At 42.7% G+C, this 23,256-nt stretch overlaps 1 protein-coding gene across 6 annotated transcripts in view; it reads left to right on the forward strand.

Annotated features, from left to right (window-relative positions):
* The window catches only part of LOC137376482 (echinoderm microtubule-associated protein-like 4), a 465,004-nt gene that overhangs the window by 352,282 nt on the left and 89,466 nt on the right, over positions 1 to 23,256 (forward strand). For all 6 annotated transcript variants that reach the window (XM_068045141.1, XM_068045140.1, XM_068045139.1 and 3 more), the window contains 4 exons: positions 2,081 to 2,216; positions 14,453 to 14,604; positions 16,071 to 16,196; positions 17,294 to 17,425. In XM_068045141.1, the coding sequence (XP_067901242.1) occupies positions 2,081 to 2,216; positions 14,453 to 14,604; positions 16,071 to 16,196; positions 17,294 to 17,425 (546 nt within the window). The remainder of the gene's footprint in view (positions 1 to 2,080; positions 2,217 to 14,452; positions 14,605 to 16,070; positions 16,197 to 17,293; positions 17,426 to 23,256) is intronic.

Here is a 23,256-nt window from a genome sequence, read left to right on the forward strand (position 1 = left end):
AATTGGCAAAAGAACCAGAGGCAACATGAAGACAAACTTTTTATGCAACAAGTGGTTAGGATCTGGAATGCACTGCCTGAGAGTGTGGTGGAGGCAGATTCAATCATAGCTTTCAAAAGGGAATAGGATAATTATCTGAAGAGAATAAAAATTGCAGGGCAATGGGGAAAAGGCAGGGGAATAGGATGAATGGGATTGCTCTTGTAGAGAGCCATTAGGATGTTACGACCGAGGCAGGAGGAGTGCACTGTTTATTCTAGTCCCACTTCTCCACAAGTCACAATGGATATTTTAAATTTTCCCACTTACTAATACAGTCAATCATATACTCTATTTTTCCCAGAATAGAACACACTAACCAGGTTTCTTTAATGAACAACAAAATTATCAGTTTATTATCAAACAAGTCTTAACTAGTAATGAAGTAAAGTATAAACACACAGGTTTTACATTTTAAAGTTCCCTTTTTACCTTAGCCGCGCACACTTACACAAACACACACATATAGACACATACGTACACCGGTTAATCGGAAAAATAAAAGGGATTTTAAAAAAATTTGTAGTTCTGTTACATACAATAAAAGTACTTGGGCTGATTACTTGCTCATTTTTGAAGAAAACAGCAGACGAGATATGTTGTTCCAAAACTGGCATACAGTCTAGCCTACACGTAGACAGGTCACTGGGATCTTTTAGAACAGATCATTTCAGGCAGCATTGAGAACTAATTTAGCAGGCTTTATTGGTAGACAGGAGACGAGATGAACTGACAGTGGACTTCTCAGGGTCATTTCCATAACAATGGACACGACGGGCCAAATGGCCTCCTGTGCTGTAACCATTCTATAATTCTCACTAATCTGCATTGGCTCTTGATCCCCCTAATGCCGCAAATTTAAAATTCTCATTATTGTGTTTTAATCCCTTCATGGCCTCGCTCCTCCCTATAACCTTATCCAGCTCTACAACCTTCTGAGAACTCTGTGTTCCTCTATATCTGACCTCTTCTGCATCCACCACTCCCTTCACCCCAGTATTAGCAGCCGTACCTTCAGTCTTGCCTAAAGCAGTTTACATCACAGCATTCAACAGCTGCTCGAATGATTCAAGTTTTTATTTCAGGAAGCACTTCTTTCCCCAATAATGAATAATATCTGTTATGGTCTTCATAGTAAGATAACAGAAGCAAAGACTCTAGAATCATTCAAGAGGCAATTGAAGACTATGATTTGGTGACCATAGGCTTCTCAGAAAGATCAGCCAGAGTGGGTGAATGACATCACTCACCTGTACTCATATTTGTGAACAGCAAATAAATCTGATTTTGTGTGTTTCTAAATGACTTTTTCTTTTCCCAATCATTCTGCTATCAATACTGTTTTGTGGTCAGTCAGTTCAGAGGTTGACCTTCAATTTCCAACTCTGCCTGCTCTCTAGATTCTTAGCTGAGAGCTTAAATCTTGGCTAATGAAAGCAAGCAAGTTTTGAAGTCATTTCAGGTTGACATTTGCTATTTAATTTCTTAAATATTACATTATTTTCCAGGTGATTTTTTTTAAATCCATGGTTATTGGTTTAGGAGTCCAATGTGGATACTTTAAAATTTGTCTGTTTTTAAGTGTCTTGCTCTTAAATTGATATTTCTTCCCATATTAAAGACCCTCAAGTAGTGTTTTCACAGTTTTTAGAAGAATAACTGGGAAATGCATATTAAATTAAATTATAGAAAATTCATTTATTTCCTTAAATACTACCAGGGATAAAATGGAATTGTCAAACAAACTGAAAAGGTTGGCACACCAACATGTTAATGTAGAGGTTCATGCACTTAACTTTCTGGTCTCAGCTAAGCTGTTTGGAAGAGGCAGCAGGCAGATGTTGAGATGCAAGATGAGGGGAGTCAATTATGTATGTTCTACCCAACTAACTTTTTCAAGAGGAGCTGTTAAACAAAATATGGCATCACGACAATAAACCAAAGCACAACTAGAGTTAAAGTAATTTACACTATGGGTGTAAAAGAGAAAGTTAAATTCAAAAATTATATTTTAAAACCTTTCAATGTGTTCCTCTTTTAGAAATATGAAAAACCAAAATTCGTACAGTGTTTAGCATTTTTGGAGAATGGTGATGTGCTGACTGGAGATTCTGGAGGGATTATGCTAATCTGGAATAGAACTACAGTGGAATCTGCACAGGGGAAAGCACCCAAAGGTAAATGCAGCTTTTTTATATATAAAAAAAGACTCCTTCAAAGCAGTGCAAGTATAGTAAATGGAATAACTATTGTAGTTGGTTATATTTATTTTTAGTTTTAGTATATCTAATGGTTAAAACAAATTTCCTTCAAAGGAAGACTTACAGTAAACTATAGCTTTCTTAGAAAACAATTTGGTTTAAGGTAGCATAAGGCGGCACAGTGGCGCAGTGGTTAGCACCGCAGCCTCACAGCTCCAGGGACCCGGGTTCGATTCCGGGTACTGCCTGTGTGGAGTTTGCAAGTTCTCCCTGTGTCTGCGTGGGTTTTCTCCGGGTGCTCCGGTTTCCTCCCACAAGCCAAAAGACTTGCAGATTGATAGGTAAATTGGCCATTATAAATTGTCACTAGTATAGGTAGGTGGTAGGGAAATGTAGAGACAGGTGGGGATGTTTGGTAGGAATATGGGATTAGTGTAGGATTAGTATAAATGGGTGGTTGATGTTTGGCACAGACTCGGTGGGCCGAAGGGCCTGTTTCAGTGCTGTATCTCTAATCTAAAAATCTAATCTATATTACTGGACCAGTAATCCAGAAGCCTGGACTAATTATCCAGAGACATGAGTTCAAATCTGACCAGGCAGCTGGAGAATTTAAATTCCGTTAATCAAATTTTAAAAAAAGAAATAAAAAGCTAGCATCAGTAATTGTGACCATGAAATTACTAGATTGCAATAACAACACATCCTATTCACTAACGTCCTTTAGGGAAGGAATTGTGCCATCCTTACCCGGTCTTGCCAGACACAGCAGTGTGGTTGACTCTAAACTACCATCTGAAATGGCCTAGCAAGCCACTTAATTGTATTAAGCCGCTACAAGAAACAATAAAAATAAAAAAAGAGAGACACTTCCCTGCATCGACCCAGGCATCTGACATGACAAACGCATATCCAGCTCAGTCGGCCCTGCAAAGTCTTCTCACTAATATCTGGGGATTTGTGGCAAAATTGGGAGAGCTGTCCCATAGACTAGTCAAGTAACAACCTGACATAGATATACTCTCAGAATAATATCCTTCAGTCAACATCCCAGACTCTTTGATCACCATCCATGGATATGCATTGTCCCACCGGCAAGACAGCCCCACCAGAGTTGATGACTCAATGGTATACAGTCTGGAGGAAGGGACCCTGAGAATCCTTAACATTGACTCTGGACTGAATGAATCTCATGGCATCAAGCCAAACATGGGCAAGGAAATCTCCTGCTCATTGACACCTACAGCCCTCCCTCAGCTAATGAATCAGTACTTGTTCATGTTGAACACCACTTGAAAGAAGGACTGAGGGTAGCAAGGGCACAGACTGTATGCTAGGTGGGGGACTTCAATGTGGATAACCAAGAGTGGCTTGGTGGCATTACTACTGACCTCAAGGTGACCAAGTCCTGAAGGACATAGATCCCAGACTGGGCTTGCAGCAGGTGGTGAGAACCAACCTGAGGGCAAAACCTCCTTGACCTTGTCCTCGCCAATCTACCTGTCGCATTTGCATCTGTCTATGGCAGTACTGGTAGGAGTGACCACTGCACAGTCCTTGTGGAGGCAAAGTTCCGTCTTCACACTGAGGGCAGCCTCCATCATGTGTGGTACAACCACCTTGTTAAATGGGATAGATGTGGAACTAATCTAGCAGCTAAAAACTGGGCAACCCATTACCAGCAGCAGAATTGTATTCCACCACAATCTGTAACCTCATGGCCTGACATATCCCTCACGCTACCATTACCGTCAAGCTAGGGGACCAACCCTGGTTTAATGGGGGGGTGTAGAAGAGCAAGCCAGGAACAACACCAATCATACCTAAAATGAGGTCCCAACCTAGTGAAGTTACAACTTGGTACTATACATTCATGCTAAACAGCAGAAGCAGCATGCTATATACAGAGCTAAGCAATCCCACTACCAATGGAACATATCAAAGCTCTGCAGTCACAGCCTACTTCCACATCCAGTCATGAATGGTGGGGAAAAATTAGATATGGCCACTGCTGGAAAAGCAAATATTTATTGCACATTGCTAATTGCCCTTGAGAAGGTGGTGATGAGCCACTTTCCTGAACTGCTGCAGTCCTTGTGGTGTAGGTACAGCCACAGTGCTGTTAGGAACATAGGAAATAGGAGCAGGAATAGGTAATTCGGCCCCTTAAGCCTGCTTCGCCGTTCAATTAGATCATAGCTGATCATCTACCTCCACGCCATTTTCCCGCACTATCCCCTTATCTCTTGATATCTTTAATATCTAGAAATCTATTGATCTCAGTCTTGAACATACTCAATGACTGAGCCTCCACAGCCCTCTGGGGTAGAGAATTCCACAGATTCACCACCCTCTGAGTGAAGAAATTCCTCCTCATCTCAGTCCTAAATGGCCTACCTCTTATTCTGAGACAGGGAGTTCCAGGAATTTGACCCAACGGCAATGAAGGAATGGCGATATATTTTGAAGTCAAGATGGTGTATGACTTGGAGAGGAATTGTCAGGTGATGGTGTTTCGCTGTGCTTGCTGCCTTTATTCTTCTAGGCGATAGAAGCCACGAGTGCTATTGAGCAGGCGGATGAGGCTCCATGAACATCCTGATCCTCCATAGTGGCATAGCTCAGCACGTGAGTGCAAAACACAAGGCTGAAGTGTCGAGTAGATGATCCATCTTGGCCTCCTCCTGAGCTCGCCAATATCACAGATGCCAATCTTCAGCTAATTCGATTCACTCCATGTGATATCAAGAAATGGCTGAGTGTACTGAATGCAGCAAAGGCTATGAACCCTGAAAACATCCTGGTTGTAGTGCTGAAGAATTATGCTCCAGAGCTCGCTGCGCCTCTAGCCATGCTATTCCAATACAACTACAATAACTGGCATCTACCTGACGATGTGAAAAATTGTCCAGGTATGTCCTGTCCACAAACAAGCAGGACAATTCCATTCCAGCTAATTACTGTTCCATCAGTCTATTCTCCATCATCAGCAGAGTGATGGAAGGTGTTGTCGACAATGCTATCATATGGCATTTACTCACCACTAACCTGCTCACCAGTGCTCAGTTTGGGTTCCACCAGGATTAGTCAGCTCCAGACCTTGTTATAGCCTTGGCCCAAACAGGGACAAAAGAGCTGAATTCCAGAGGTGAGGTGAGAGTGACTTCCCTTGACATCCAGGCAGCATTTGACCAAATGTGGCATGGAGAAACCCTTGTAAAATTGAAGTCAATGGGAGAAATCTCTCTGCTGGCTGGAGTGATACCTAGCACAAAGGAATGTGGTTGTCGTTGGAAGCCAATTATCTCAGCCCCAGGATATCATTGCAGGAGTTCTTTGAGGCAGTGTCCTGGGCCCAACCATCTTTAGCTGCTTCATCAATGATCTTCCCTCCATCATAAAGTCCGGAATGTGCATGTTCACTGACTATTGAAGTGTTCAGTTCCATTCACAACTCTTCAGATAATGAAGCAATCCGTGCTTGCATGCAGCAAGATCTGAACAACATTCAGGCTTGGGCTGGTAAGTGGCAAGTAATGTTCATACACACAAGTGCCAGTCAATGACTATCTCCAATAAGAGAGAGTCTGGCCACCATCCCTTGAACTTCAGCAGCATTACCATCCCTATCAATGTCCTGTGGTCACCATTGACCTGAAACTTAACTGGATTAGCCACATAAATACCATGGCTACAAGAGCAGGTGAGAGGCTGGGTATTCTGCAGTGAATGACTCACTTCTTGGCTCTCTAACGCCTTTCAAGGCACAAGTCAGGAATGTCATAGAGTAATCTTCACTTTCCTGGATAAGTGTAGCTCTAATAACACTCGAGGCATAGCACCTTCCAGGACAAAGAAGCCCACTTGATTGGCACCCCATCCATCGCCTTAAACAGTCACTCCCTCCAATACTGGCACAATGTGGCTGCAGTGCGTACCAGCTACAAGATATACTGCAGCAAGTCGCCAAGTCTCCTTTGACAGCAGTTCCAAACCTGTGACTTCTATTGCCTAGAAGGATAAGGGATACAAGCACATGGGAGCACCACCACTTGCAAGTTCCTCTCCAAGTCACAGCCCATCCTGACTTGGAAATATATTGCCTTACCTTCATCGCTACTATGTCAAAATCCTGGAATTCCTTACAAAATAGCACTATGGACCTCACATCACCACATGACTGCAGTGGTTCAAGAAGGCAGCTAACCACCACCTTCTTAAGGGCAGTTAGGGGAGGGCAGTAAATGCTGGCCTTGACAACGATGCCCGCATCTCATGAAAGAATGGAAGAAAATCATCTTTATTGAAATGAGGTTTGTTTAATATTTTTTAAATCTGCATTGTGCATGTAATTGGCCACTGCAGTCATGAAATAAAAGTGGGCTTCATCACAAAATGTTTTATTCTGATTTGGTTTGATAGTGCATACACTGCATTATTTGTATTGCACATAATTACTGTATGAAAGTTTACAGTTCTTGAACTCCACTAATGTGTTTCATAACCATTTTATAAGCCTAACATATGCATTATCACAATTAAATTATATTGTAAATCACAAATTATATGTCACATTTCAAAATGCTCAAATTATATTAACTAACCTAAGTGCTACAAATATCTTTGTGTAATCAATTCACAAATTATGTGCATTTATAATAGGGGAGTTTCTGATCATAACCAAGTTTGAATACCTTGATTTCTCCTTATCTTGGAAGCTATTTATCTTTGGTTTTGAACTTTTGGTGAACCCTGGGACAGTGACAGTGCTATCTTTATACTTCTGGGAGTTGAGTTCAAGTCATTATAGGAAGGATGTGGAAGCTTTGGAAAGGGTGCAGAGGAGATTTACTAGGATGTTGCCTGGTATGGAGGGAAGGTCTTAAGAGGAAAGGCTGAGGGACTTGAGGTTGTTTTCGTTGGGGAGAAGGAGGAGGAGAGGTGACTTAATAGAGACATATAAGATAATCAGAGGGTTAGATAGGGTGGATAGTGAGTCTTTTTCCTCGGATGGTGATGGCAAACACGAGGGGACATAGCTTTAAGTTGAGGGGTGATAGATATAGGACAGATGTTAGAGGTAGTTTCTTTACTCAGAGTAGTAGGGGCGTGGAACGCCCTGCCTGCAACAGTAGTAGACTCGCCAACTTTAAGGGCATTTAAGTGGTCATTGGATAGACATATGGATGAAAATGGAATAGTGTAGGTCAGATGGTTTCACAGGGCGGCGCAACATCGAGGGCCGAAGGGCCTGTACTGCGCTGTAATGTTCTAATTCTAATAAGCGAAATGCTCTGAGCACTCTTTAATCTCTAGGTGCCTGCGTATTACACAAAACTACCCAGAATTTAGCACTGTTGTCACTTTCATTTACAAACGGCAAGGTTGGCTGGTTTGGGAGATAGAAATATACTAGTGCAGTGGATATGCTGTTCTGAGTTTAGGTTTAATGTTGGACTAGAATAGGAGTTTTACCCTTTTTTGTACCTGATCTGACATTGACTGAGTAATATATTAGGCTTGTTAGGATAATTGAAGCCCATGGGATAAAAGCAACAATAGCAACATGGAGACAAAATTGGCTAAGAGGTAGAAAACAGAGTTGTGATGAATGTCTTTTTTTTCAGACTGGAGCAAGGTACATAATCGTGTTTTCCGGGTTTCAGTGGCAGAACCACTACTGTTTCTAGTACAGAATGATTTGGACTTGGGAATAGAGGGCACAAATTTTAAATTTAGAGATGACATGAAACTTGGGGCAGGATTTTTAGGTTCCACAGGGGGTGAGAACGGAGGTAGGCGGGTGCTAAAAATAACAGCGCCGGCCAACGTGCTGGTTTCCCATCACTGTTCCTGTCCGGCAAGTTTCATCAGGGTGAGGGAAGGTGTTCTCAGGAAACTTGCCCGATTTGAAAATGAGGCCAGTTAATGTTAACAAACTCATTGAGAGCTTATTGAGAACTCATTGAGGGCCAGTTTGGGATTTTAGTGGGTGGACACAGGTTGCACACTGGGCCAGGGGCCGACCAGGTGCATGGAGGCAGCAAATCAGCGGGGAGCCAGTCATGGTCGTGCCATGAATTAGGTGGACCCATCAAAGGAAGCACAGCCGAGAGGTGCACATGGGTGCGTAGAGGTTGTAGGGAGAGTGGTCTGTATGTGCTCGGGCAGTCCAGGGGGTTGTCACTCTCCTGGCATCGTGGAGGCATGAGGGAAGGGTTTTTTTCTTATTTGATTGTGGGATGTGGGCGTCGCTGGGTAGGACAGCATTTATTGCCCGTCCCTAATTGCCTTTGAGAAGGTGGTTGTGAGCTGTCTTTTTGAACCGCTGCTGTTCTTCGGGTGTAGGTACACCAACAGTGCGTTAGGAAGGGAGTTCGAGAATTTTGACCCAGCGGCAGTGAAGGAACGGCAATATAGTTCCAAGTCAGGATGGTGTGTGGTTTGGAGGAGTACATGCAGGTGATGGTGTTTCCCTGCATCTGCTGTCCTTGTCCTTCTAGGTACTAGAGGTCATAGGTTTGGAAGGTGCTGTCGAAGGAGCCTTGGTGAGTTGCTGCAGTGCATCTTGTATATGGTACACACTGCTGCCACTGTGTGTCTGTGGTGGAGGGAGTGAATGTTTACTGTGGTGGATGGGATGCCAATTAAGCTGGCTGCTTTGTCCTGGATGATGTCGAGCTTCTGGTGTGTTGGAGCTGCTTGAGTGTTGTTGGAGCTGCACCCATCCAGGCAGGGAACTCTGTTGTTGCAGGGCTAAGTGGAGCCTCCTCTCGTGACGCTCGCGGCCCTGCATTTGCACCCAGCTGAGTAAGGCTGTGTTGTCCTCCACCCTCTGAAGCAGACTGTTCAAAGCTGCCTCTGCCTCTCTCACCTCCTCCTGTACACTCGTGATCTGCTCTTCACCAGTGCTACCCTTTCTAATTGCGCATGAGGACTCACCGGTGTGATGTATCTGCACTGGTGGAGGGTGCGCTGGTACAATGTGATGGTGCTTGCTCTGATGTCTGTTTCCAGTGCTTTCCCTGGTCCCATCACAGGCCTCTGTCATTCTCTTTCCATGTTAGAACCTGCGGGAGTCACAAGAAGACATGAGAACTAGCCTTGGCAGCTGTTGTACATGGAGGAGTGCACTCCATCCCCTTCATCTACAGATTACAATATCTTTTCACCCCCTCCACCAGGAACACCCATTTCCCCTTCCCCAACTTGCTCCTGAGGAGGCTACCCTTGAGGTCTCCATGACAGTCATGATGTGGAGACGGGGCACTGCTCCTCCTGTCAGAGTCTTTTCTCGAGCATTGTTAGCCCTTTTCTCCTGCAAGTCGAGAGAGAGATATGGTGCTGCTGGCCTCTGTACCCAATGACAGAGCCTAATTGATATTGGAAACTGCATCTGTTAGTGCCTCAACAGTGCAAGGGCTCTAAACCTTGCTGAGGTGTCAGTAAGTACTTGGGCACACATTAATCCCATGTTCAGGAGCACCATGCGCCATCAGGCTCCTCAGCTGGTATGTCTGCTGGAGGTTGAATACTCAGAGGCCAGTGATGAGGGTCAGGCATTGCAATCACCTTGCCAGAGTGAATAAGATCATTGAATCTTTTCTGGCACTGGACTCAGCTTCTGCAGACCACACCTCTGCTGCTGATGGTCTCAGCAATCTGCAGCCATGCCATTTTGTTTGGGAGGGTGGCCTTCTCCTGCCACCCTCCATATAGAGGACTTCCTCTCCCTCACAGCCTCCAGAAGGATTTCCAGGTCGGCATCAGAGAAGAAAAGGGCAGCCCTGCCCCAGGTGCCAGTCATCTGTCTTTTCTCCTCAATCCCTCGTGTATCCATTCTTTCAGTCAAATGGCAACCACAGAAATGACTGCCGTGGTATGTTTAAATGGGGCCCTCATTTGAACAGTCCCACCTTCATTCCAGCACCCGCTAATTGGCCGCCCAACCCATGCTCCAGCCAATTATCAGCCCACCTCCATGATAATGGATATGGGCGGCACAGTGGTGCAGTGGTTAGCACCGCAGCCTCACAGCTCCAGGGACCCGGGTTTGATTCTGGGTACTGCCTGTGCGGAGTTTTCAAGTTCTCCCTGTGTTTGCGTGGGTTTTCGTCGGGTGCTCCGGTTTCCTCCCACATCCAAAAGACTTGCTGGTGATAGGTAAATTGGTCGTTGTAAATTGCCCCTAGTTGTAGGTAGGTGATAGGGAATATGGGATTACTGTAGGGTTAGTATAAGTAGGTGGTTGTTGGTCGGCACAGACTCGGTGGGCCGAAGGGCCTGTTTCAGTGCTGTATCTCTAAATAAAAAATAAAAATAATCAGGGGCTGTAACTACTCTCTTCACCATCAGGCACCTCCACACCCCCACCCCCAGGGCGGGTTCAGGACCCAGAAATTGTGCCAATGTCTGTTTCCCAACCCCAGAAAGAAAATCAAGCCATTGGAAGTGCAGTTAACAGTTAAGAACAATAGTAATAGACTCCAAGAGGACACAGGCAGGCTGGTGGAATGGATAGACACATGGCAAATAGAATTCAATGCAGAAAAGTGCAAGGTGATACATTTTGGTAGCAAGAATGAGGAAAGAATGCGTACAAAATGGTACAATATTAAAGAGGGTGCAAGGCCAGTGACACCTGAAGGTATTTGTGCACAAATCTTTGAAAGCATATGGGATGCTGGCTTTTCTAAGTAGAAGCATAGAGTACAAAAGCCAGGAAGTTATACCAAACCTATATAAAACACTGATTCAGCCCCAGCTGCAGGATTGTGTCTAATTCTGGGCAGCACACTTTAGGAAGGACTTGAAGGTTTTGAAGAGGGTATAGAAGAGAGGTACTAGAATGGTTCTAGGAATGAGGGATTACAGTTACGTGGATAGGCTGGAGACTCTGGATGGAATGAGAAGTGTGGAGTTCAGTTCATTGAAGATCTCAAACAGGTTTATTAACAGCTAACAGGTATATACAGTACAGAGATAACTATTTACAGGACTTTCCTCTTGGTGTTACAGTTACTGAGTGAGACTGGCATGTCACATCCTGGCACTTGTCACTTTAAGAACTTAGTATGTTAATGAGATATCACTCTTAAAGGCAATCTCACAACATCCCCCTTCTTTCCAAAGATAAGTCTTGTACGCTAAAAGCAAAAACATATAATTAGATAACAACAAAATTATTTACATAGGTATAAAGATTATGAACTTTACAAGTATAGAGGCTCAAAAATGCATGTATCGTCTCAGTGGTTTGACAACGCTTGATCAAGGATTCTGTATCTCATCTGTTGCTGTTTTCTCTGAAGTTTCTCCCTCTCTGCATTCAGTTTCTGTTGCTCTGCCTTCAGCTGGCTAACATACTCTGCTGCTTTTCTCATAGTGACAGCTTTTGAGGCCTTGTCATTCTTGGAAAGTTCCAGCACCTCATCTCAAAAAGCCAAGGGACAATGCTTCCTCCTCTGCCTCTTCAGGGCATTGCGTGTCCTTCGCCTCTCCTCATCTAAAGGCTTGGGGCTCAAGGTCGAGGACTTGTTGGGGGAAGAGTACTTGGTATCATGAAGATACCTATCCATTCTGGCTCATTGTGGTGTTGCCGGTTCTTTAGAGAGCAGAAGTGAACACGCGGCATACTTGTGCGGTTGCTGGGTTTACAGACTGCACCATTTGATGCTGGTCAGAGTCTGCGAGCGGGTTCTGGTCCTTGGAGATATCCCCTTGGCAGTGCTCTCGTGGATGGTTATGATGTGAGGTCCTTACATGCTGGTAGTCCTGCTACTGCTGGTTCACTCTTGCCTACTAGATAGAACATTTGTGGTTTCCATGCCGACTTGCCATAGCTGCATTGCATTGTTAATGTGCCACTGCACGGGATGCGCGACCCTTTGTACGCAGATAATTTGGCAGTTGTCGGTTGTATCATTGACTTCCAGCTTTTCCGGTACATATCTTTGAGGATTCGGACTGGTAGAATATTTGCACTAGTGCCTTGACCTTGAGTGTATGTTTGCCAGCTTTCTTTGGGCACTTGATGTTCGTGGTGGTGAAAGCTTCCATTTGTTTGACTTCATCACTGTGATGTGTCAGGTTAACAATGTGGAATGCTTTCTTGTCTTCTGACTGAGACTTGCTCCTACCCGAGTCTTGTCTCAGGTCTGTTTTGCTGTGGACTTCGTGTACTGACTTGCGTTTATGCAGGTCTCTGGCACTTTCCTTGCTGCTGATTCCCTGTTGTCTGTTCGTTTGCGTCCGACCATGACTTCTGGCTGCATCTTTGGAGGCAGAATTCCTGTACAGGAGGGCCCAGTGTCCTTTTACGTCGCATGCCTTGCATAGGTCACAAAATGCGGGCATTTTGCCGTGAGTGGGACCAACCACACTTACCACACAACTTGCTTGCCCTTTTCAACCTGGTTATGGTGCCAATACTTTTGGCTGCACCTGGTGCTTGTAGGTGCTGTTGTCCAGCTACAATGGCTTTGTATTTCCTACCATCTCCCAGTAGTGCATCAATGCTGTGATCTTTTTCCCCCAAGAGGTCTTTCTGACATCACAATCACAATCACGAGCTCAGCTTTTAAGAAATCGCCTTCGTTACCCTTACTTAGGCATTTGTTGACGAATTGGTCTATTGATTCCTGTGCCTATTCCCCATAGGACATCAATTCCAGGCGGTGAATTCTGAAATTCATTCAAAATTGGAGCTGATTTTCTAGCACTTTCCATATCTTTTTGCAGGATCTGTCTGGTCTTGTTCAGATAATCAATGATTCTGTGCAGTCCCTCATTTCCAATTGCTATCATTTTTACAGCCTACTTTTCTGGTTCCACAATTACTTGGTCTGTAAAGTATAATTGCATTCTCTGTTGGAACAGTTTGAACTTGGATAGGATATCCAAGACTTTCCAGTTCATGCTGGGAAATTTGGTATCCATGTTTCTATTTATTTTTATTTGTTTAGAGATACAGTAATCCCATATTCCCTACCACCTACCTACACTAGGGGCAATTTACAATGACCAATTTACCTATCACCTGCAAGTCTTTGGCGGTGGGAGGAAACCGGAGTACCCGGCGAAAACCCACATGGTCACGGGGAGAACTTGCAAACTCCGCACAGGCAGTACCCAGAATTGAACCCGGGTCCCTGGAGCTGTGAGGCTGCGGTGCTAACCACTGCGCCACTGTGCGGCCTGCTGCTGTTTTGCTTAAAACTTGCTTTAAGAAATTGCTTTATGACTGTGCTTGTTGCCCCTTTAAGAAACTCTCTTGGCTGCTTTGGTTAACAAGAGGATGTGTTTAGCGGTGCTTATCTGTTTATCTAGCTTCCAGCACTCTAGTCCGTCTGTTTATACAGCTGTGCAAGAGGCATTTCAAGAGTTTTTCTTTAAATTAGGGTTTGTTTATACAGCCATTCAGGAGGCAATTCTTCACGCTTGACTGGTTTTATGAGTTTTTAAACTCACTGAGTAAATGAAAGCTCTTCACGCCAGAGTGGTTTAATGATTTCTTTTTATAGCTCTAGCTGCCAGCTGCATGAATGGGGGATTCTTGCGCTTTTTGCACTGGAGTTCTCCTTAGAAAGAGAAGGCTCAGAGGAGATTTGACAGAGGTATTTAAAATCATGAAGTGTTTAGATAAAGTAAATAAAAATAAATTGTTTCCAGTGGCTGAAGGGTGATAACCAGAGGGTACAGATTTAAGGTGATTAGTTAAAGAATCAGAGGCAACATGAGGAAAATCTTTTCTACCCAATGTGTGGTTATGATTTTGAATGTACTGACCTGTAGGGTAGTGGCTGCAGATTCAACAGTAACTATCAAAAGGGAATTGGATAAGTACTCGAAGGAGAACAAATTGCAAGAATCTAGGAAAAGGCAGGTGAGTGGGACTAACTGGATTGATCTTCAAAAGAGCCAGTGCGGGCCAAATGTCCTCCTCCAGTGCTGCGTTTTTCCATGACTGCTGAAAGTATATTAAAACATTCCATTCCCAGAACTTGTACTTTTGCCCTCGTAGGCACAAATTTGATTCTTCTAGTATAATCCAATCTTGCTTTTTTTTAAAAAAATTGTACAAAGAAGATCATTACAAAATATACATATTAACTCAGCAATGTTGTATTTGGCATCTTTACTACTCTGTAGACAACTATTGCCTGAAAAGTATTCTAACTTAACAGTTATATTTGGTTCTTTTCATTATTTAGGGGTTTATCAGATTAGCAGGCAAATTAAAGCACACGACGGCAGTGTATTTACTCTCTGCCAGATGAGAAATGGAATGCTGCTTACAGGGGGCGGGAAGGATCGCAAAATCATCCTGTGGGATCATGACATCGTTGCAGAAAGGGAAATTGAGGTAAGGCTATGCTGTACCTTAATAAGATTTGTGGAAACATTTAGTCATCAATTGTGAGGTTTTTTAAAAATGTAATACACTATAATGATGGTTCCTGAACAAGATTTACAAGTTGTTCTTTAATTGGGTGGATTGTCAAGCAGCTTCACATGCAAAGTTGGATTGCAGGCACTATGAATTAAAAAATCTGAAAAATAAATCTTCGAAGAAAGGAAAAACCTTGTGTAGAATATTACCGAAGGTTTCAGGGATTATTTAACAACCTTCTGCAGAAAGAAATTTCTCCTAGTCACTCTCCTCATTCCCTTAATGACAGTACTAAACTTAGTTTGACAGTGCTTCCCAGTTCTGCAAATAACACTGCAGTGCCATGCCATCCTAATATGGACATGTTATCACCATCTTCATGGTCAATATCCTTGAATTCTCTAGAAAACACCACTCTGGAAGCATCATCACCAGATCAATTGCAGGGGTTTATTGAGAAGGGCCAACACTACCTTCTCAAAGCAACTAGGGATGAGCAATAAATACACCACCCACACCCAGTGAACAACTAAAGTTTGCATTTATTTGCCTCTGAGTCAGAAGGTTAAGGTACAAAGATATGTGCACATAATCTAGGTCAACATTCCCAATGTAGTACTAAGGGAGTATTGTACTTTCAGAGATGCCTTTGTTTGGATGAGACATTAAACAAAGGTCATGTCCATCCTCTCACATAGAGAAGATCCCATAGCACTATTCAAAAAAGAGCAGGACAACATACCACACTCAATCAGCATTTATAAAACAGATTATTTGGTTATTTAGCTTAGTGGTGTTTCTGAGACTTTGCTGTGTGCAGTTTTGTTGTTGTTTACGCATCTTTATGGATTATTTGCTCCCTAATCATCATATTTCATACAGTGTGCATTATTCCAAGTAAGTGGGTGTGCAAAAGACTTGTTTCCAGAACACTCAATCCCTTGCTACGCTTGAGAAAGATGTGGGTAGATTATAGTCTTTTGTTGGAGGGTGCCTTCTGAGAGCTTGCATCTGGCTGAGATGGGGAACTGAGTCTATGGGGAATCTTGAAGGGAACCTTTGTCCTACCATATCATACATGGCACTTTGGCAGATAATGTACTGGAAAAACATTTAAAATGGTCTTTATTTTTTCTGCTACAATTTGTTTGGATTTAACTTCTGTAATGAGAACTTCTGGCCAAAATGATTTGAAAGAACAGTATTTATGCTTAAATAAATACTTAGTTTAAATATCACTGCTGAATGAAATGCTATATTAACATATGGGTTTTGCTCACCTTTTCAGGAAGGCTGAAATGGAAAATGTATCAGCGTTCTTCAATAATTTGAGAATTTACTTAACGTATATGTGATTGAGTGTTACTGTAGTAGTATTGTAAAGCAACTGATACAGTTCAACATCTTTAATTTTATTTTACTTTTTGCATCGGTCTTAGGTCCCTGATCAGTTTGGAGCCATTCGAGCGGTGGCAGAGGGGAAGGGGGACCAGTTTCTGATAGGCACATCACGCAACTTCATTCTAAGAGGAACATTCAATGATGGCTTCCAGATAGAAGTACAGGTGAGTGATATCTTTACTGTTGAGTTGGTTTCATTTAGACAACTAAATATTGTTTGATGTGAAGAAGTAAAAGTTTTCTGGAACAAGCTTAGATGCTTTGTCACATTAATCTCAAAAATACATATTGTTCAAACTTTTAACCCTGCAGCAAGATTTAAGTTTTATTTTTTATGCAACAGTAATTGAAATATGCAAACTACATATTATTTTGCATATTTTAATTACTGTTGCATAAAAACTAGTAAACTGAACTAGGTTGAATGCCATTAAAGTGTACTTAAATTATTTTCAAATGTTCTTACTTTAAATTATTTAATGTTTTGAAGTATTTTATAATATTTACTTCTTATACACATTAACCTTACTTCCTGTGTGTTTTTATAATAGAATAACCATATGTCAACATGTTGTATTTGGTAAAACCTTATCTAACATTTCAGTGTTTCTTGATGAACTAATCAAATCATTCAAAGTGCTTCCTGAAAAATAAATTCTGCATTTTTCTCGGTATCTTGAATTTCTAATGTCTAATTCACATGCCAAAGACTTGCAGGTTGATAGGTTAATTGGCCATTATAAATTGCCCCTAGTATAGGTAGGTGGTAGGGAAATATATAGGGACAGGTGGGGATGTGATAGGAATATGGGATTAGTGTAGGATTAGTATAAATGGGTGGTTGATGGTCGGCACAGACTCGGTGGGCCGAAGGGCCTGTTTCAGTGCTGTATCTCTAAACTAAACTAAAATAAAGTTTTATAAACAATTGAAACAACTTTAAAAGATTACAAATTTCACAAATATTTTAACTGACTTTTTGTCTTAATATTTTCATATTGCAAAAATTCTTTTAAGATGCAATTATATACAGGATTATTCAAAATACAACAAAGATAGAGCACATTTTCTGCATTTGGTTCTCGGACTTAGCAGTAATTTGATGTAGGATGTTCACTACAGTCTAAAAGGGACCTCCTATGTATCATGCATATTTTTAAAGGTTAATAGTTGTAACAGGCAAATGTATAAAATTCTAATTAGATCATGTATGTTCAATAAATTTATTTGATTCTAAAGCTTGCTGTTTTAATTGTGGCAGGGTCATACGGATGAACTCTGGGGTCTAGCTACACACCCTTTCAAGGACCTTTTCCTGAGCTGTGCCCAGGATCGACAGGTTTGCTTGTGGAACTCTGTGGACCACACGCTTGAGTGGAACAAAATCTTGGATGTAATTATTTTCTGCATTTTTAAATGAATTTTGTAAAGACATGAGATTGGATCTATAACTAGCTTAAAAAAATCAATGTCACTTTAAGTGAAATTATTTTGAAAATCTGAACCTTTTAAAAGACCCATAGTATTTTTTGTCCACAGTGAATGGCTCTGACTAGCAGTCTGTTCAAGATGATATAATGAAACAACATACATTTTTTTATTGCCATAGTTAATTTAATTAGTTACTGTAAACCTGTTGGGAATCCTGATGTCTTTATGTGAAATAGCATTCAATGCTCTCTGGAAGAACAATTCTGTTTTCTTGAAACATTGTCAGTGGAAATTAAAATGAGAAATTATGAATAGATAATAGCCCCAAACAGTGTGGACAGTTTTCGCCTGATGTCAGCCTACCAATATTCTGAAAAGGCAATACAAGTGCCTGATATTATCCAGAAATATAGACGACAGTTTCTGTTTTCGACATGAGTTTATAACAGTTGTGATTTTCTGGCGGTGGCTCAAAAGCAGCAATTATTGGTTGGATTATTGGTTGGATTGACAGAAACCATATTGCATTTCAGAATAAATTTACTGCTTGTACAAGTGGAATGTATACGCTTCAGGATAAGCCAGATAAGGAGTAAAGCTAATAAGAAAATCAGAGACACAAAATCAGGGCATTCAAAAGAAGATACCTATTTTCAAAATAGACCTGTATAACTGCAGACTCTTTAGTCTTGGAATCTTAGACCAATAACTGGCAAAGTAACAGAATAGAACATGAAGAGCAAGCTTGATAATTGGCTGCCATTTATTTGGTTATTTTTATATAGGCAGTATGGTTTCAGAAGATTGAAGTCTTGCCTGGCAATCTCCTCGGAATTTTTGAGGAAGTGACATTCTACATTAGTTTTGGAATGTCTTATGTTGTTGTGTTCCTGGCATTCAGAAATGCATTGTGAGTTGGACAAGCTTGTAGACGATAAGTAGGGAGAGGCAGCTGAGTTTAGATAAACAGAATTACAGAATGACTTAGACAGAATTTGCAAAGCCTTGCAATTGTAGCACATGAAATTCAGTACAGATAAGTGAAAGTTGTTGCATATTAGGAGAAAAGTAGAGGATATACTCAGAGTAGTGTCTAACTGGTTAGGGAAGAAGCTGAAAGAAGTCTTGAGGGTAATAGTGGACTCTTGCTGGGTTTGCCCCTTATCCTGCTTTGGATATGACCTGTGTGTGTGGTCACTGGAATTATTCAGTAAACATAGCAGGGCTAGAATCATTCCTGCAGGACCCCCAACTAGAAGCAACTCACTCGAACCCCTCCTGCTCCTCCCACTCCACTCTAACAAATTAGACATCTTGGCCCAGTTCCAGGTATCACTTCATTGTCTTCTGTTGCTTCCTCTCTTCCTACTCCTTCTATTGCTCAATTCCATCCCCCTACCTCCTGTCTTCATTCTTCCCAATATGTAACTGGAGTCATTGTTTTTGGTCCCCATTCCAAACTCCATTCCCTAGCTACCAACTCCATCCCTCTCTCTGGCAACAGTCTGAGACTGAACCAGTCTGTTCGCAACCTTGATGTCATATTTGACCCCAAGTTGTGCTGTCGATCACATACTTGTGCCATCCTTAGGCCGCCTATTTCTACCTCTGTAACATTGCCCGACTTCGCCCCGTCTCAGCTCTCCTGCTGCTGAAACCCTCATTCATGCCCTTCTTGCCTCACTCCTGGCTGGTCTCCTACATTCTACCCACCGTAAACTTGAGGTCATCCAAAACTCTGCCCTCCATCTCTTGACTTGCACCAGTCCTGTTCCACCATCACTGTTGTGCTTGTCGACCTACATTGGTTCCCGGTCAAGCAATATCTTGATTTTAAAATCCGCATCCTTGTTTTCAAATCCCTACATGGCCTCGGCCTTCCCTATTTCTGTAATCTCCACCAGCACCACAAACCGCCGAGGTATCTGGGTTCATCTAATTCTAGCCACTTGAGCATCCCCTATTTTAATTGCACCACCACTGGTGGCCATGCATTCAGTTGCCTAGGCCCTTAGTTCTGGAATTTCCTCCCTACACCTTACTGTCTCTCTACCTCACTTTCCTCTTTCGAAACACTCCTTTAAACTTGCCTCTTGACCAAGCTTTTGGACAGCTGACCTAATATCTCCTTGTGTGGCTCGGTGTCATATTTTGTTTTAGAAAGCTGCTGTGATGCGCCTTGGGATGTTTCGTTACATTAAAGGCACTATATAAATATGTGTTGTCTCTTTTTTTCCTTCCCTCCCTCTCCTCTCTTTCCCCCTCCCGTCAGTCTGGTTCCCCCCACAAATCTCCCTCTTTCCTCTCTTGTTGCCTCCCCTGCCCCCTCTCTCACCGCCTCCCCCTTTTCCCCCTCTCTCGCCACCTCCCCCTTCCCCGTCTCGCCTTTCTGCTCTGCCTTCTTCCGGCCCCCCCCCCCCGGCCGTTAATATTTGGATGAAAAACGGCACCATTTCATAAACTACTGGCACCTGCAAGAATAAAACAGTTTATTGTTTTTTGGCTAGGAGAGACTCTTCAACAGCTCCAGTGGAGGGTCCCCAAAAAACAGCAACCTATACTTATTCAGATGCTGTGTCTGGCCAACTGTGCATTTCTAGTCTTTTCATTTTTTAAATATTTTTCACTAGACATTTGCTTAATTTAGATCTAATGATCTTTCTAAAAGTTTCTCAAAAACAGTAGCACAATCAAATAAGTCTTACAAGGTAGCATAAGTTATTTTATCATGAATCTCTTAGTACCTGCAGTCTCAGCAAAGGAACATTTGTGTTTTGACTCCCTCCATTAATCTATTCATTTTGAGCACTAGATGTTAACTAGCTTCTGTTACCAAATACTGGGGTTCTTACTGGAAATGACTGCTCAGAATGATCTTTCTGACCAGTTTCTTTGCTGTCATCTCAGTAATTTAAAAACATGTTCTTAATTTCTTTTTTAAAAAGGTTGGCTGATAATTTGCCTTTATCGTCCTCTGAATAATGGTAAAAAGTTGCAGCATGCTGCTATGCAGAGGGACCTGGGTGTCCTTGTGCATGAATCGCAGAAGGTTGGTCTGCAGGTACAGCAAGTAATTAGGAAGGGAAATGGAATTTTGTCCTTCATTGCTAAAGGGATTGAGTTTAAAAGCAGAGAGGTTATATTGCAGCTGTATAAGGTACTGGCGAGGCCGCACCTGGAGTACTGTGTGCAGTTTTGGTCTCCTTACTTGTGAAAGGATATACTGGCACTGGAGAGGGTGCAGAGGAGGTTCACTGGGTTGATTCCGGAGTTGAGGGGGTTGGTTTATGAGGAGAGACTGAGTAGATTGGGATTATATTCATTGGAATTCAGAAGAATGAGGGGGGATCTTATAGAAACATATAAAATTATGAAGGGAATAGATAAGATACAAGTAGAGAGGATGTCTCCACTGGCAGATGAAGCTCGGACAAGAGGGCATAGCCTCAAGATTAGAGGGAGCAGATTTAGGACTGAATTAAGAAGGAACTTCTTCACCCAGAGGGTTGTTAATCTATGGAATTCCTTGCCCAGTGAAGTAGTTGACGCTTCTTCAGTAAACGTTTTTAAAGCTAAGGTAGATATCTTTTTGAACAATAAAGGAATTAAGGGATACGGTGAGAGCGCAGGTAAGTGGATCTGAGTCCACGAAAAGATCAGCCATGATCTTATTGAATGGCGGAGCAGGCTCGAGGGGCAGGACGGCCGACTCCTGCTCCTAGTTCTTATGATCTTACTCCCAAAAATCAGTTCGATCATAAACAAATGAAATCTTGGGACCAAATTATCTTCAAATATTCAGTATTTGAAAACAAACATTACTGTACATCTTAATTGTAAACAGGCAGTTCAGTGGTACAATATAATGCACTGGGGTTCATGCTTGCAGTTTTCTTTCAACCAAAACATTAAAAGAGCAGAATGTTTCCCTGGTGAATGTTCCCACCAAACATTGTGCTTTCTTTCTTTCCCATGTTGACAAACTTGTCATGTATTGGTATCTTTTTTGTCAGAAAAAGCTTCTTGGGTTGTGAGCAATGAGGCAAGGCAACATTTATTGCCTTTCTCTAGTTGCCTGGTGAAGGCGATGGTGGGGCTCTTGAACCATTGCAGTGATCATACTGATAGTGTTCCTGCGTTGGGAGGGAACTCCAGGATTTTGATTCCCTGATGATGAAGGAACAGCAGTACATATCCAAGCCAGAATTCTGAGTGTCTTGGAGGTGATGGTGTTCCCATCATCTTGCTACTCTTGTCCTTCTCAGTAGCAGAGACTGGAAAGTGCTGTTGCAGTAAGCTTGGTGAATTACTATAATGCATCCTGTAGATCGTGCATGCTACAGCACAAGTGGTGGAGGCATGGATATCAATTTCAGTGGAAATTGTGCTTTCTCCTCATAAGTATCGTGACTGAAGTTATAGCTGCACTCATCCAAGTGAGTGGTGAATATTCCACCATACTCCTGACTTAAGCTTTGAAAATGGTGAATAAGCTTTGGTGGGTCAGGAAGTAAACCACTTGTTGCAACGTATGGAAGAAAAAATTGATGCATCAATGGCCACCATTTTGCACACCATTCAGCACTGCTGAATGATAGTTCTGGAGACTTTGGGAGGAGGGGGCAAGGAAGACAAGAGCAGGAAACACGATGAGCTTTCTCCCAGCATAACATTTTGTTTCTTTTGATGGTCAGTGAGCTACAAACCCAAGCCTAAGTTGTGCAATCAGGATGCACGCTCAATATGGAGACTTCTGCCCAGTACAGCAATGTGCCCCTGACCTTGACTCATTTTCTAGCATGGGGTGATTTACATAAATCTGATGGGGTCTAAGAGCGAAGTCCAAAGTACGGAAAGTCCTCATCAGAGAACTCCTCTTTGCTGACGATGCTGCTTTAACATCTCACACTGAAGAATGCCTGCAGAGTCTCATCGACAGGTTTGCGTCTGCCTGCAATGAATTTGGCCTAACCATCAGCCTCAAGAAAACGAACATCATGGGGCAGGATGTCAGAAATGCTCCATCCATCAATATTGGCGACCACGCTCTGGAAGTGGTTCAAGAGTTCACCTACCTAGGCTCAACTATCACCAGTAACCTGTCTCTAGATGCAGAAATCAACAAGCGCATGGGTAAGGCTTCCACTGCTATGTTCAGACTGGCCAAGAGAGTGTGGGAAAATGGCGCACTGACACGGAACACAAAAGTCCGAGTGTATCAGGCCTGTGTCCTCAGTACCTTGCTCTACGGCAGCGAGGCCTGGACAACGTATGCCAGCCAAGAGCGACGTCTCAATTCATTCCATCTTCGCTGCCTTCGGAGAATACTTGGCATCAGGTGGCAGGACTATATCTCCAACACAGAAGTCCTTGAAGCGGCCAACACCCCCAGCTTATACACACTACTGAGTCAGCGGCGCTTGAGATGGCTTGGCCATGTGAGCCGCATGGAAGATGGCAGGATCCCCAAAGACACATTGTACAGCGAGCTCGCCACTGGTATCAGACCCACCGGCCGTCCATGTCTCCGTTATAAAGACGTCTGCAAACGCGACATGAAATCGTGTGACATTGATCACAAGTCGTGGGAGTCAGTTGCCAGCATTCGCCAGAGCTGGCGGGCAGCCATAAAGACAGGGCTAAATTGTGGCGAGTCGAAGAGACTTAGTAGTTGGCAGGAAAAAAGACAGAGGCGCAAGGGGAGAGCCAACTGTGCAACAGCCCCAACAAACAAATTTCTCTGCAGCACCTGTGGAAGAGCCTGTCACTCCAGAATTGGCCTTTATAGCCACT

The sequence above is a fragment of the Heterodontus francisci genome, chromosome 13 (assembly GCF_036365525.1).
Source record: "Heterodontus francisci isolate sHetFra1 chromosome 13, sHetFra1.hap1, whole genome shotgun sequence".
Lineage (NCBI taxonomy): Eukaryota > Metazoa > Chordata > Chondrichthyes > Heterodontiformes > Heterodontidae > Heterodontus > Heterodontus francisci.